General features: G+C 57.5%; 1 protein-coding gene across 1 annotated transcript in view; it reads right to left on the bottom strand.

Moving 5' to 3' along the window:
- Nucleotides 1-2,686, bottom strand: part of Lmx1a (LIM homeobox transcription factor 1 alpha) — a 124,015-nt gene extending 121,329 nt beyond the window's left edge. The window contains exons 1-2 of the mRNA XM_026409518.2: nt 2,611-2,686; nt 343-529 (exon numbers count right to left, since the gene is read on the bottom strand). Coding sequence (XP_026265303.1) covers nt 343-529; nt 2,611-2,686 — 263 coding nt within the window. The remainder of the gene's footprint in view (nt 1-342; nt 530-2,610) is intronic.
- Nucleotides 2,687-13,391: the final 10,705 nt, after the last annotated feature.

The raw sequence follows: 13,391 nt of genomic DNA, 5'->3' as shown, positions 1-13,391 counted from the left end.
ACACGGAGACCATACTGGAAGGGTCAGAGGTCCACACAGAGTGGCCTCCAGGAATGGCCGGGTCGGGAAGTGACCTGGGAAGAGGCAAACCTAGGCGAGCAGACCAAGAATGGAAGCAGTCCCGCGTGCTTCTGAAGGGCTCTCCTGCTTCTGCGGGGCTCGTTCGGTAGCTGTGCGCACTGGTGCAGGTCCCTAATGCTAGCCGCAATGCTAGGTATGGGCGGGTGGGTGAGTACCTCTATGCCTTGCAGAGCAGGACAGGGGTGAAAGGGGACACAGTCCCCCTGCACGGATTCCAGTGCGGGGGGAGGGGCGGGGTCGCCCAGCCCGCCGGCCACTTACTTCTCATAGTCGTACTTGCAGTAAAGCTTCTTGTCCCGGTAGAAGCAGGTGGTCTCAAGGGGCTCTTTGCAGGAGGCGCACCGCACGCACTGCTCATGCCAGAAGCTGTCGTTGAGCCGCAGCAGGAACCTGTCCGAGATGACCCGCTGACAGCCTTCGCAGACAGACTTGGGGCTCACCGCTCTGCCTGCAGCCGCAACAGACAGTCTCCGGTCAGCCGCCGGCCCGCCAACCCGACCAAGACCGGCTCCAGACCCACAGATTTCCTCCCACCCCTCGCTTTTCGCCCCAGAAAGCCCCCTAATAATCAGCCAAGTCAAGACTTGGAAAAATCAAACCCAGTGACAGTTCTAATAAACAGAGGCTATGTAGGAAGGTCTAAGTTCTAGCGGGGGAGGGAGCGGACATCGGAAGTGGCCTTTAATTATCAAACCGACCCCGTATGTGCGCAATTAGGTTACAAATAAAATCGTGCTCCCAGGTTTATCTCGTAGTCATCTAGTCATTCAATCTCTGTTTGCATCTACTATTTCTAAAATGAAATTATTTTAAAACAGTTTTAATTTCTTTTGTTAAAATATAATTTTTATTGAAGAAAAAAATTTCTTTTTTTTTTTTTGAGGAAAAACTAAAATTCCTCGTTCTTCCTAAGTCTCGTGGGTACCGAAAAATACCATTTTGCCTGGGGCAAATTCGGTGTTGTTTAAACTAATGAGTCGCCAACTGCTACGTCATGGCTGTCCTGCAAATTGCAGATGGGTTTTTTCGCAAAAGTGTCAAAATAGAAGGGAGAGAAAAGCGCGCGAAGATGCCGCGGGGCCAGGGTACTTGGCTTCGGGCAGGCTCGGCAGCGCACCGGGAGCGCGGTCAGGGACTCCTCGTCCCACCCCGGTCCTGGGTGTTTCTGGCTCCAGTTCGAAGGCCCAGAGTGCTTTTTTCCAGGAGCGACGCTCGGCCGCCTTGGTTGGCACCTTTGACAATTATTTAAAGAGGCCCTGTCCCTTCATAAGGACACCCTTGGGCTTGGTGTCCCAAAGGTCGGATCCTTCTCCCTTTCCCTGTTATCTTCATCTCGATTTTCCCTTTAGGGACGGCCACCGACTCGTCAGCAGGGCGGTCGCTCTGGCGAGGGGTCGAAAGGGCTAAGAAGAGCTGCCAGAGAGCTCTCCGTTTTCTTCCTGCCAGGTTTCGGGATCCCGCGCCACGATTCGGGCGCTGGGAGCGACCCGAGGCCCCGCGGAGGGACCGGGCGAAATGCGACGCGCACGGCGTACAGAAGTCCGCACGCGCTCCGCCCGGGGCAGTGCGGCCGGGCCTCGGTACTTCTGCGGGGCTGGCGGAGCTCCGCGTTTTCGAAAGGGAAGCCGAGAGGGCAGGCCGGGCGGGGGGCTTCGTCGGGCCTGGCGGGGCGGGGGTCCTCTCCGGAGAGGCTTTCTCCCCCAAACCTCTCGCCCTCTGCCCTCTGCCCGCTCGGCAGCTCAGTCAGGGAAAGAGGCAAGAGGTTTAATAACAAAGGAAATGTACCCCGCTAACGAGCAAATAAATACGACACGCTTCTCCTCAAACTCGAAAAGCACCCGGGGCAGTGCGGAGACCCACCACAAGAATCCCTGGACCGAGGTCCGGACGCCCGCGTGCGTCACTCTCCCGAGTCCCTGGAGCCGTTTCTCTTCGGTGGCTCCCAGGGGTTGGGGGAGGAGCGGCCAGAGGAAACCCACCGGACCTGCGGTCTAGCTCCAGTTAATTAAAGCCGAGGCGAGGGCCCTGCAGCGCCGGCTAATCCCCGCGCCGCGCTGCCCACCGGCCCGGAAAAGCCTCTCGGCCCTACCCAAGACTTAAAATTGGGGATGGAGTCGGTGCGGGTGAGAAGACGGCTCGAACTTGGGCGCTCGGGGCCTCGGACTACGGAAGCTCCTACCCAGGCCTCCGAGAAATGGTTGGCATTTATGAGCCGTCGATCAACTTCATGATTAAAAATCCAGCCCTGAGTATTTTTAATCACTTGCCACTCAAACGCCTGCGTGCAGCCTCTCCCGCCCCCTGCGACTTTGGGGAATTCGGTGCCCGGGGCAGGAGGCCCGGGAGGCTGGTGGGTTTTATTTAGGTTGGGGCGACTGGGAAGGACTGACAGGCAGATAGGGAGTGGGCTCCGCTGCGGGGATGGAAAAGACGCCAGCGCCCTGTGGCCTGCAGGTCACAGTCAGCTGGGACCAGAGCTCCGGGCCGGCGGCAAGAGGGTGCGCTCAGGACAGCCGCCTGAAAACTCACCTAGCAACGAGGAGAAGGAGGCTGAGGTCTCGATGGCGCTTTGGAAATTCTCCTCCATCTTCAGGCCGTCCAGCATGTTCGAGCCGGGCCGGGAGGACCTGTAGAGGAGAGGAAAGGGCTCGCCTGGCGTCCGTGCCCGCTGGGATTCGGCGCCCGCAGTGGCCGCACTCCTGGGAGAGGGCGGAGGGAGTGTCCAGGGCGACCAGAATGAGCCAGGAGGGTAGAGTCCAGCCCAGGGAAATGTGGGTGGGAGGAGAGAGACGAGTCACAGCGAACGGCTCCGACTGCTCGGATTCCGCTTGAAGTCAACGCATTATGTACTTAGGCCTCCGCCCCCAACTGCGTTCCTCCTTCTCCTGACCCCCGCCCCCCATCCCGTCCCCAGGTTTCCCATCCCGAGGCCGACTCCGCCCCGACTTGTAGTAAAGTGCGCCCAGGGGACGTCTCTGCAGGAACTCAGCTACCGGGTGATGAGATGAACTGAGGGGTATCCTTCCTCGCGCGGCCGGCCCAGGCACGAGGGACCACGGAGTCTGCAGCCCGCGTCCCAGCCACCACGTATCGGCCCTCACCTGCCTGCGGTCGAAGGGAGGCAGAGGAAGGAACTCCGGGGTCGTCCCGCCTGCTTCCGTACTCCTGGCGCTGCGCTCTGCGTGGGGGCGCGCGGGAGTGGGCGCGCTGGGCGCGCGGGGAGGTCCTCCCGCCGGTCGGCCAGTGCCGGGAATGTCTGCAGGAGCGAAGGAGTCGCCTGGGGAGGAGCCGCGGCTGGCCCGGCTCGCTCTTGGATGCATTTCAAATCAACTTTCAGAAACACGCCCGCCCGCGCGAGTCTCGGAACCGGCCGTCTTCCTTACCTGATGGCAAGCTCGCTCGGGTGTCTGGAGCAGAGTGAAGTTGCGGATGCCGCGGGAAGCGTCTACGGAGGAAGGCGTCGCCACCCAGCTGCAGGCGGAGCAGCCGCCCGGCTGCGGCGCGCCGGCGAGAGAGAGCCGGAGCGAACGCCTGCCCTGGCTCAGCTCCTCCGCGCGCCCGGGCCGGGCCGGGACGTGGCCAGGAGCGGCCGGCCTGGTCGGGACGTCCGGCCAGCCCGCGCCTCTCTTCAGGAGCTGGGGAGGGCCGGATGCTTCTCCGAGGCAGGAGGGGAGGCGGAGGCCCAGGGTCCTGGGTGCAAGTCGGCCCTGCTTCTCTGGGGCGGATCCCGCGGCTTCTGACAGGGGCCGCGGCGCTGCGTGCGCGGCAGAGGGAAGGGGGTGGGGTGCGCAGGGCGGGGGGCTGGGAGCGCGTCCCGCGGCAGGCGGCCGGGCTCGGTTTCTCGGCCTGGCTGCGCGGCCCACCTCGTGGCCGCAGCGGGGTGCGCCCCTCTGCTGCTGTGACCTCCTGGGCACGCAAAGTTTCCTCCCCTCCACGTGTAACCGTTACCTTGGGGAGCCGGGCTGGGCCTTGGAGATCGCGCCTTTGGGCCGCGCGGCGGGCTGGTTACCGCGCTCTTCAGTCAGCAAGTGACCGGCCGGCCGGGGAAGCGCCCTGGACTCTGCCCGTGTGGTTGCCGTGTTAGAACGGCTCCCCTGACCTTTCTTCCTCACGTAGGGGCTCCCAACTTACTTTCCAACTTACTTTCGGCTCAGAACCCATTCACTGTTTCACATGGAGACCGCTTCACTGATGGGATGCGCGAGAACCAGGGACCCCTGAGCAAACCAGGAAGAGGGCTCCCAGGAGAGACTCGGTGGGATCTGACCCCCAGACGGTGTATTCAGAATGACGGGAATCATAGGAAGTCAGCTAATTCCCTACACCTCCTGACTTTAGCTTACCATGACGACTCTTCTGCATCTCTAGGAGCAGGAGTGAGGTCTTATGGTCTGTATCCCAGGAAGTGCCTGGCCCCAAGCCGCTCAGTAAATAGCTGATAGCATACTAACAGCTATTGAACATTTTGCAGAAACCGGATTACACAGTCAAATCATTTGATCTTTGGGGCAGCCCTAGGAGTTGGAGAAAGCTATTGTCTCAACATTACAGGTGGAAGTAATAGGGCAGAGTGGGTGCAACCCCTGTCCAGAGCCCTGAATACCCCAGGCAGGTCCAGTGCAATGGGATTCTCTGGGGCCTCCTCAGCTCCTGAACTCCACTGAGAGTTGGCAGTACTTGTGAACCCAAGCAAAGGACAAGCCACATAGCAAGGGTTCTCCACTACCTTCTCCAAGGAAGAAGCCTTTCCTTTTGTTTTGTTTTGTTGTTGTTGTTGTTGTTGTTGTTGTTGTTACAGTACTGGTAGCAAGTTGCTCTCAGGTGCTTAGGAGCAGTGACACCCCCCCACCCCCGCCGGCCATTATAAGTGCTTTCCACCAAGTACACAAGCCAACCACGGAATATGACTTCAGAAAAGCAAGGGGAAAGGGCAAGGTTAGCACCTTGTATTTGAAGGCTGCTGAATGCCGCACACAGGGTGCTTTCTCACACAGGATTTTGCTTGATCTCTACAACAAACCTGTGAGGTAAGCAGAACAAATAGTTTTATCTATTATTTCAGATGAATCTTTGGGGCGTAGTATGGCTGGGAGATTTCTCTCCTGTTGCCCAGACGGCTGGCAAGTGGCATGTCTCCTAACACCCGACCTCTGTGCCTTCTGCCCCCCAGATAGAGCAGGCTTGGATATGCACATGGACAATAGAATGTGGAACGTATAATACAAGCATGCCTTTATATAATCATGGATGTTCTTAAGGTAGTGTATAAAAAATTGACAAAAAAGAAATGGAATACAGCAAATATAACCATAAGGAATATTTTCAAATGCCCAACAGAGCTTTGGTCTCACTAACGCTTTTGATGACAAAGTATGTTTAACTAGTGGTAAAAAAAATGTCCTCAGTGAGTGTCCTGAAAGTGGACAGATTGTCACTTGATCTGAGCCCCAAATCTTTCCAGAGATTTTCCTCGGGAAGACGTGTGCGCAGTGGGCATGTGCTTCCCAGAGGCTCGGCCACTTCAGAGGGGGGACTGTGTTTCCTGATCACATTCCAGGCCCAGCTCTTCTCCATGCAGAGGGAGGCTCAGATGTGATTGACAGTGGGACTGCTTGGCAAGGGGGTGGGGCTTGGCAGCTCAGCAGTCAGGAAGCATGAAGGGTCAGGACTCAGAGCCTGGGCTCCATCTCCAGCTCTGCCACTGGGTGCAGCCATCAGTTCCCCTCTGAGGAGACCAGGGCCTCCTGTCACTCTGTGTAAGGCCCCCCATCCAAGGTCTATGAAAGCAGATTGACTGGCCTCGGCCAGCACAGTGGACAACACCAGCACATCTTTGGAGTGTGCCACGTGGTGTTTGCCAGTGTAGACCTGGCTGTATGTCTAGACCAACCCCCGACTTCTTTATTTGGCATTTCCTCATATGAGTTGGAATCTACCAGGGCTTGGCAAGGACAGGGGGTGGGAGGACAAGTGAACCATCCCGTCCACGCCTCATGCATTTCCATTGTAGAGTCAAAGGTGACGTTTTACCTTTTTAATTAAAGAAGATCTTACAGAGTCACCACTGTCCCGAAGGCCTTTATGCGGAATGAGCCCCATTCTCCCTCTTGCCAAAAGGAATCTCCTCTGAGAAGGCTTGGCTGAGGTGGGCAGGCGCAGAAGGGACCCCGGATGTCCTACCGCTGGAGGGCAAAGCGCTCCTCAAGCTGGCCTGGTCCCACCCTTCAGCTTGTCTGGGGCCAGAGTCCATCTGGCTACAGCTGCTGCCCTCTGGTCCATGGAGATCTCTGGGCTGGCCTTTCAGAGAGTCGGGTCCTGCTTCAGAGGCCTTCAGACCAGGGCAGAGCTGCCCACACTGTCCTGTCCACTCTTCTCTGAACCTGATCCAGGCTTTCCATGCCCCTCATACACAAGGGCACCCAGACCTGTGGTCACTTGCCAGGGATGGTGTGTTGAGGGCCTCATTTCCTTCTTGGGAGACGAAACACCCACTAACCTAGTCTTGTGCCACCACTTTAAATGGCTGCCGTGGGTTCCTATGGTTACCTAACTAACAGACCTCCTCAGGACCTTTCTGCCTGGGCTGCCGTGGGCATCTCTCTGCCATGGTGCATTTGTGCGACCGTGTTTGGACCCAGCTGGAAATGGGCAGTTATCCCCACTAGGAAATAGGTGGCCATTATAAAGGGAAGCTTGCCACTTCAGCAGATCCCAAGAGATCCGGGGATCGCCTCTTCACCTGGGACTCAGCTCTGAGGAGGAAACATGGCGCCCTTGCCAGGCTGGTCCAGAAGCTGCCCTTGTTGAAGGGAGAAGGGCATGTGCCCATGCATAGGATCCTCAGGGCTCTGTGCGAAGCCTTGCAGCCTGGGGCTCTTCCCCGTCTGGGAGCTTCCCCTGATCCTCTTCTCATTCTTGCCCATCATCTGTCGTCAAACAGCTACTCACGATGGGGGCGTGATGCGCAGGAGACAGAGAAGCGAGCACTCAGACTCCCGAAGCCAAGGTCTGGAGAGAGGAGTGAAGATGGAGGAGCTGGAGGCTGATATTTGGAGGGAGGCAAGAAGAGAGGGAGGGGACAGACGTCCTGCAGCAGAGTGGAGATGACAGGAACACGTTTTTCTACTTTCCTTTTCTTGCTCTCATTTCTGTGTCTTATTAAGGGAAACACAAAGGGAAAATTGTGTTATTTGTTAAAAAATGTCAATGTGCATTTTGAGCAAGGGGAAAAGAAGCAGAATCACTGCTGCCTGGATGGGGACGGCAGGGCTCTGGCAGGGACGGCCAGGGCCTGGGGGTGGGGGACACGCTTGCTACACACTCCCCTGGCCTCTGGATGCTGTTCCCGGGAACCCCTGGTCCTCACTTAGACCTGGAGGACCAGCTCACATGTTCTGGGCCAAGGACGTCCCAAACCAGCAGTTAGGAAAAGGCAGTGCAGGTGGATTGCTCTCCAGTTACGGGCAGCGTTCTCCTCCCAGCACAGACGCAAGCCCTAGACAGGAGAGATGCTCACAAAGTGCCCTTTACACTCCACAGTGTCCCGACCTGCAGTAGAGTCACCGATATGCCCCCTTCATCCCCCGCACACTGTGAGCTTGTAAGCCAAGCCGTCAAGCCAGACTCACCTGGGATCCCCCAGGGCGCAGCTCAGGGCTGCAGAGACATCCAAGTACGGCCTGAGTTCTGGTCCGCTGGCAGGATGGGGGAGTTCAGGGAGGAGCGTGGGTGTGCCCAGCTCTGTAGTCGGCGAGCTGTTTGACCTGAACTGTTCACCCCCTGCACGTGTCACTTCCGTACCTCTCTGAGGAGAGGCCTAAGGCATCGCCGAGGGTCGTGGTGGCAGAACAGACGAGGGATACGGAGCATGGAGCAATCCATCTGGTCCACTCACCGTTCAGCACCTTCCTCGGCTCCCACACACCCTCCCATGCAGGGGCAGAGTGGCTGCAGCTTGCCCAGGTCTCAGGCACCACATGCAGGCGAGGCTGGAGTCCGAGGATAGCAGCCGTCACTGGAGCCGGGGTGATTGGTGCCCAGGCAGGCTGTGCCCTACAGACTGAGGGGATATGGCAGCCAGTTAAGAGGGTGGGCCCTGGGCTCAGGCTGACCCAGAACTGACACTTGACACTAGTACTTTCTGTAGCCTGAGTCAAGCTCCTTGGTCCACCTGGTCTGTCTCTCCATTTGGTACCTGAGGACATTACGGAGGCATTTTTGTGTGTGTTAAATGGAATAATACATGAAATATGCTGGCACTGTGACAGGGACATAGTAAGGGCCTGGGGATTTCACCTACTAGACCAGATGAGCACCCAGAGCAGGGCTGGTCTACATCTGTAGCCCCAGGACTCGCCCTCGGGCTCCCGTGGTCAGAGGATGTGCCTGAATTGGACTGAACTGACCTGAATTGGAAACGGCCCTTGGCATGGGGTCTCATCTTGCTCTGGGTTCCAGGCACCAGCCAAGATGACACATTCTGAACACTCCCAGGTGCTCCCTAACAAGTCCAGAGAGCAGCTGCCGAAGAAGCCACCCGCTACCCTGCCTCTGGCATCTGCATGTGATATTTCACACCAAACACCAGAAACCTGGAAATGGGGGCAGGGCGCAGAGAATAAACTCCAGGCACCAGAACAGGGAGGTCTGCGCAGAGGGAGGCACAGTCCCCTCCCACCAGCCTCAGTGGCTGCGCAGGGGACGTCCAGCTGGGTGAAGCCTGGTGCATCCCTGGGGTGTCATGTGATAGGATCTGCAGTGGCCCTAACCCAGATCTGGACTGTCCCCAAGGCCCACATGTGGGGAGGGTGGAGGTCTTTGGGCTACTGGGGTATGCCTGGGGGATCCCCTCTCCACCCTCGTGTCTCGGCCAGGAGGTGAGTGGTTCTGCAGGGGCCTGTTCCCACATTGAGCTGCTCTCTCATCGAGGACCTAAAAGCCATAGGGCCAACCGCTCATGGTCTGGAACCTCTAAGACTGAGCCAGGAAAGACTCTTCTCACTCCAGTTGATCATTGCAAGTGTTTGCTGCAGCAATGGGAAGCCGGGTACCCCAGCAGCTAGAGGAAGCCTCAGAGGAGCCCTGTCCGCGGCAGAAGCAGCCACAGGAAAAGAGTGTTGGCTACGGGAGGGCAGAGACCCTCACGGGCAGCAGTGAGACCCCAGCTTCTCCAGATGCCTCCAGGAAGGCAGGACCTGCCCAAGAACACAGTGAGGCTCGACCCCCAAAAGGACACCCACTGCACCCCGAGGATCCACCTGTTCAAGTGTTACCTTGATGACCTGCCTCACCTAGGATTCAAGGTGATCCGTGACTACCATCAACACTGAAATGGATTATTTTTAAAATTAAAATTAGCTGGGCATGATGGGGCACGCCTGTAATCCCAGTGGCTCAGGAGGCTGAGGCAGGAGGATCATGAGTTCCAAGCCAGCCTCAGCAAAAGTAAGGCACTAAGCAACTCAGTGAGACTTTGTCTCTAAATAAAATATAAAATGGGGATGTGGCTCAGGGGTAGAGTTCCCTTGAGTTCAATCCCCCCAAATCAAAATTATATACTGAGAAGAGCAAAGCAAATCACCCCCTAAAATAATAACCTGAGGCTAATATCTGAATTGTAATAGGATGTTTAATGTCACCGTGGGTTTACAAGGCGAGACAGAAAAAAAACTTGAATCCTACCAAATTGTCACAAGGGCATCAAACTGTACTCCAGTTGCACTTTCTGGCTGCGGGAGACAGTCTATGAAAAAGAACAAGGACACAAGCGAGCTGAGGCTAGGGAGTGGGGACCCATGGCCTCCTTGACAGTGTCTGAATATTCTTACTTTGACACAGTGACTGTAGCTTACCTCTGCTGAAAAGAATCTTAGCAAACAGGAAACTAATGACATTTAACAAGTTAATAAGCCAGAACTACAAAATGAAGGGGACAGAAAACAGGCAATGCTGAGAGGTCGAATATCAGAGCTAATAATCGAACTTGAAGGCAGAAGTCAGGGTGACCGGGTTTTGTCTGACAGCACTGAGTGCACACTGGGCACCTGCCATATGGACATGTGAAGGAGCAAATGAATGCTATGATCAAGATTCAAATCTGCCTCTGAGCTTCCCAGTAGCTAGGACAAAAAGGGAAACCCCCAGGCAGCAGCTCTCTGCACAACACTGGAGTTGTGACTGGGGCTTGTTTGAATGAGCACAAAGGGGAGTTTGCCCCCCTCCTCAGAGCCCAAGGCCCTGCACCCATGTGGTGACCAGTGAATCCCTGCAACCTCTCCGAACTCTCCGTCCCAACCCAGGGCAGAGTGCCTTGTGCAAAATACATATTTGCTGTATGAATATATTAATAAGGTCACTGAAAAGAGCGGCTCTGCTCATCTGGATCAGGATTCCATTTCTTATTTTCTCATCACATCAATAACTGACTTCAACCCTTTTGAACATGGAAGTCGAGGGGTGTGGGGCAGCAGGGAGTGGGTGGGGTGGAGGAGACTCTCCAGTGGAGACCAGGGATGGAGCAGGACCAAGGGCGCAGCCAGGGAGAGGGGCAGGTGCTGCGAACAGGAGGAACAGGAGGAAGTGGGGCAGTGGGTCTGAAGGCCAGAACTCTGGGGTCTAGCGCCCCGCTGGCGGAGAGAGCCCTGGGAGTCTGGGTTTCGGGGTGGCAGAACCAGAAGCATGTCTAGGTGACTTGGGGGGGGGGTCTCCTGGAGGCCGAGGAACCCAGAGGAAGCAGGAGGGAGGGAGGGCTCTGGACTGTCCCTCAGTGTGAGTGGAAATCCAGGCTGAAGGGAGAGGCGCCAGCCACCGGCACAGCTGTCCCCTAGGCGGGGAGGAGAGGGAAAGGGCTTGGGACAGTAGCAGAACAGAGATGCGGGGGGGGGGGGGGGGGGAGCAGGATGGGGCGCAGTGAGGACTTGGTGACTTTCCAGTGTGTTCACAGCCATTATCTCATTGATTCCGTATGCAGTGAGAGACCCACCCTGGGTGTCAGCCGAAGCTGCTCTGCCCCCACCCGGGAATGGCCAAGGCTGGGCAGCCACACCTGGAGGCCATCTTTGCTGCAGGAGGCTCACCTGCGGGTGCCTGCCCACACCCGGCAGCGCCAGCCGGTGCCCTCGCGCCCCACCCTGGGTCTGCGCCAGCAGTGGCTGAAGGCTGGGTAGCCCAGCTGCCACACTCGCCAGACACAGGGATGGGTGTGGCCCAGAGTTCAGCCAGAGTCTCCCAGAACATCTGGGCAGGGTGGGGGAGCAGGGCCATCGAGCTTCTCAGTGTCTCATCTTTCTCCCCACCGGGCGGGGGCGCTGGTTCCTCCTCGGACTGGCTCCAGGCCTCCCCTTCTCCCCAGCAGCTGGCAGATGGCACTTCTCACCCCTTACTGCAGCATGCGCCCAGCGAGCCTCGCTGGAGGGACCGGCAATCACATAAGGAGAGCAGCAGCGACCGTCACCAGCCCCAGGTGCACAGCCAGGCCAACCCCCCTCTCAGGGAAGGCTCCAGGCTGCAGCCCCACCGCGCGGCAGACACGGGCCAGTACTCCAGCAGGCCAGCGCCCCTCTCCCTGGACTCCAGGCCCTCCACCCTGACCCCCAGCAGGGACGTTCCCCAGCCCTCTCCTGCTTGGGCACAGGCTGTGTCCCTGGCCCCCCTCCTGCCCACGGTACTTGGCACCTTCTGTGCTTCCTTTGAGCACCTCCAGCCTCTCTGGGTGCCCGCCTCCTGCGCCCGTCTGCAACCCAGGAGCTGCAGGGTCAGGCCTGGCAACAGAGCACCGAGGGCAGGGAAAGGTGGTCAACCACAGGGAGGCTCCTGAGTGCCCTGTTGGCCCTGCCCGGCGCTGCCCTGCCCAGCTCTCCGGAGAGCCCACGCCAGGTGAGGGGCTCCGAGCCCTCCTACCAGGCAACGCTCCCGTGCGGGTTCGCCCCAGTCCCTACAGAGCCTTCTGCCGTCCAGGGAGGCACCAAGGCAGAGCCTCCCGACCCCCGCTGTACTCCGAATGCAGCACTGTCCGAAACGGTTTCATGTGTTTTTCACAAAAGGCCATGTAAATCCTTCTGAGTTCTTCATACCCATCCTCTCTCCATTTAAATCTCCATCTCATGAGTTTAATTCTCCGTGAAAAAAAGGAAATTGTGTGTTTAGCGGAGACCGCGGCACAGTGCAGCTTGTTCAGAATCGACTGCGTTCCTGGGAAGTCACATACAAGCCACATGCCCACCAACCAGCCTGTTCCAGGGCTTCGAGGGGTTTGCATCCAGAGACCTGCAGGACCAGTTCTCATATACGCCACTCTCCAGATGACCAGGGTCAGGTTTGCTAGCCCCTGACAAACTCCAATAAGAACAAGTCTCTGTCCACCGAGGGAAAGGACAACTCTTTAGGGCAGAGTCTCTCCCACAGAAACCCCTCAAACCAGAAAGAGGGCAACAGCTCTAGCCCAAGGCGCCTTTGGGGCCTGGGAGGTGCATCCTCAGTGCTTGCACAGCCTGGGGAAGTGGCGAGGTAGGAGGAAGCGGGCTCAGGACCGCACTCGCCAGCCCACCCCAGCAGGCTCACTGCCCGAGGGCTTCTGTCAGGGTCTGGCAACAGCCGCGCCACACCCAGCCCCGTGCCAGCGTGCGCACACCCTGCAAACTGAGACTGGCTTTTACAGTCTAAAAATTTCAAAAATCAAAAGGAAAATCATACTTCAGGACAAGTGAAAACTAGACAAGGTTTCAACCTCCGCATCCTGAAAGGTTTTGTCGGAAGACGGTCACACTCGGGTTGAGTCACTGTCTAAGGCTACATGAGCACCGTGGGAAGATGCAATTCTAGGGTCAAAACCCAAGCTATCTGGTATCTGGCACTTGACAGATAAATGTCTCCAGCCTGTGTTCCCAAGTGCACTGGTGACAGACCTCTGCCAATCTTTCAGCTTTCGGGGGCCAGGATGGGTCAGACAGGGCCTTATGGACAACCTGATTCCTTTCGAGGAAGGTTCATGCTTCTTTGGACTGACCCAGCGCTGGGAACCCATCATCTGCACTCGAGGATCCGCAGGCCACCCTGGAGGGCCTGTGGACAGGTGCAGCCGGCCAGCCACCAGGGCCTGCCTACCTGCTGCAGGTCATGCCCTGCTGCAGAACCGCAGGTGTCCACAAGAGGGGGCCGCTGTCCCGTGCGAGGCTTCCCAGCTCCGATGGGGAAAATGAGGCCTTAATCTCCAGGAGGTCACCTTAGCCTTCTGGTCCCAGGAAGGCAGTCTGACCTCTTGGTGGTTTATCATCAAATCTTGTTATTCTTCTTAAAAAAACAAAAAGAAGAAA

Source organism: Urocitellus parryii, chromosome 9 (genome assembly GCF_045843805.1).
Source record: "Urocitellus parryii isolate mUroPar1 chromosome 9, mUroPar1.hap1, whole genome shotgun sequence".
Classification (NCBI taxonomy): domain Eukaryota; kingdom Metazoa; phylum Chordata; class Mammalia; order Rodentia; family Sciuridae; genus Urocitellus; species Urocitellus parryii.
Note: the sequence above shows the minus strand (reverse complement) of the source record. Positions and strands in the feature narration are given on the sequence as shown.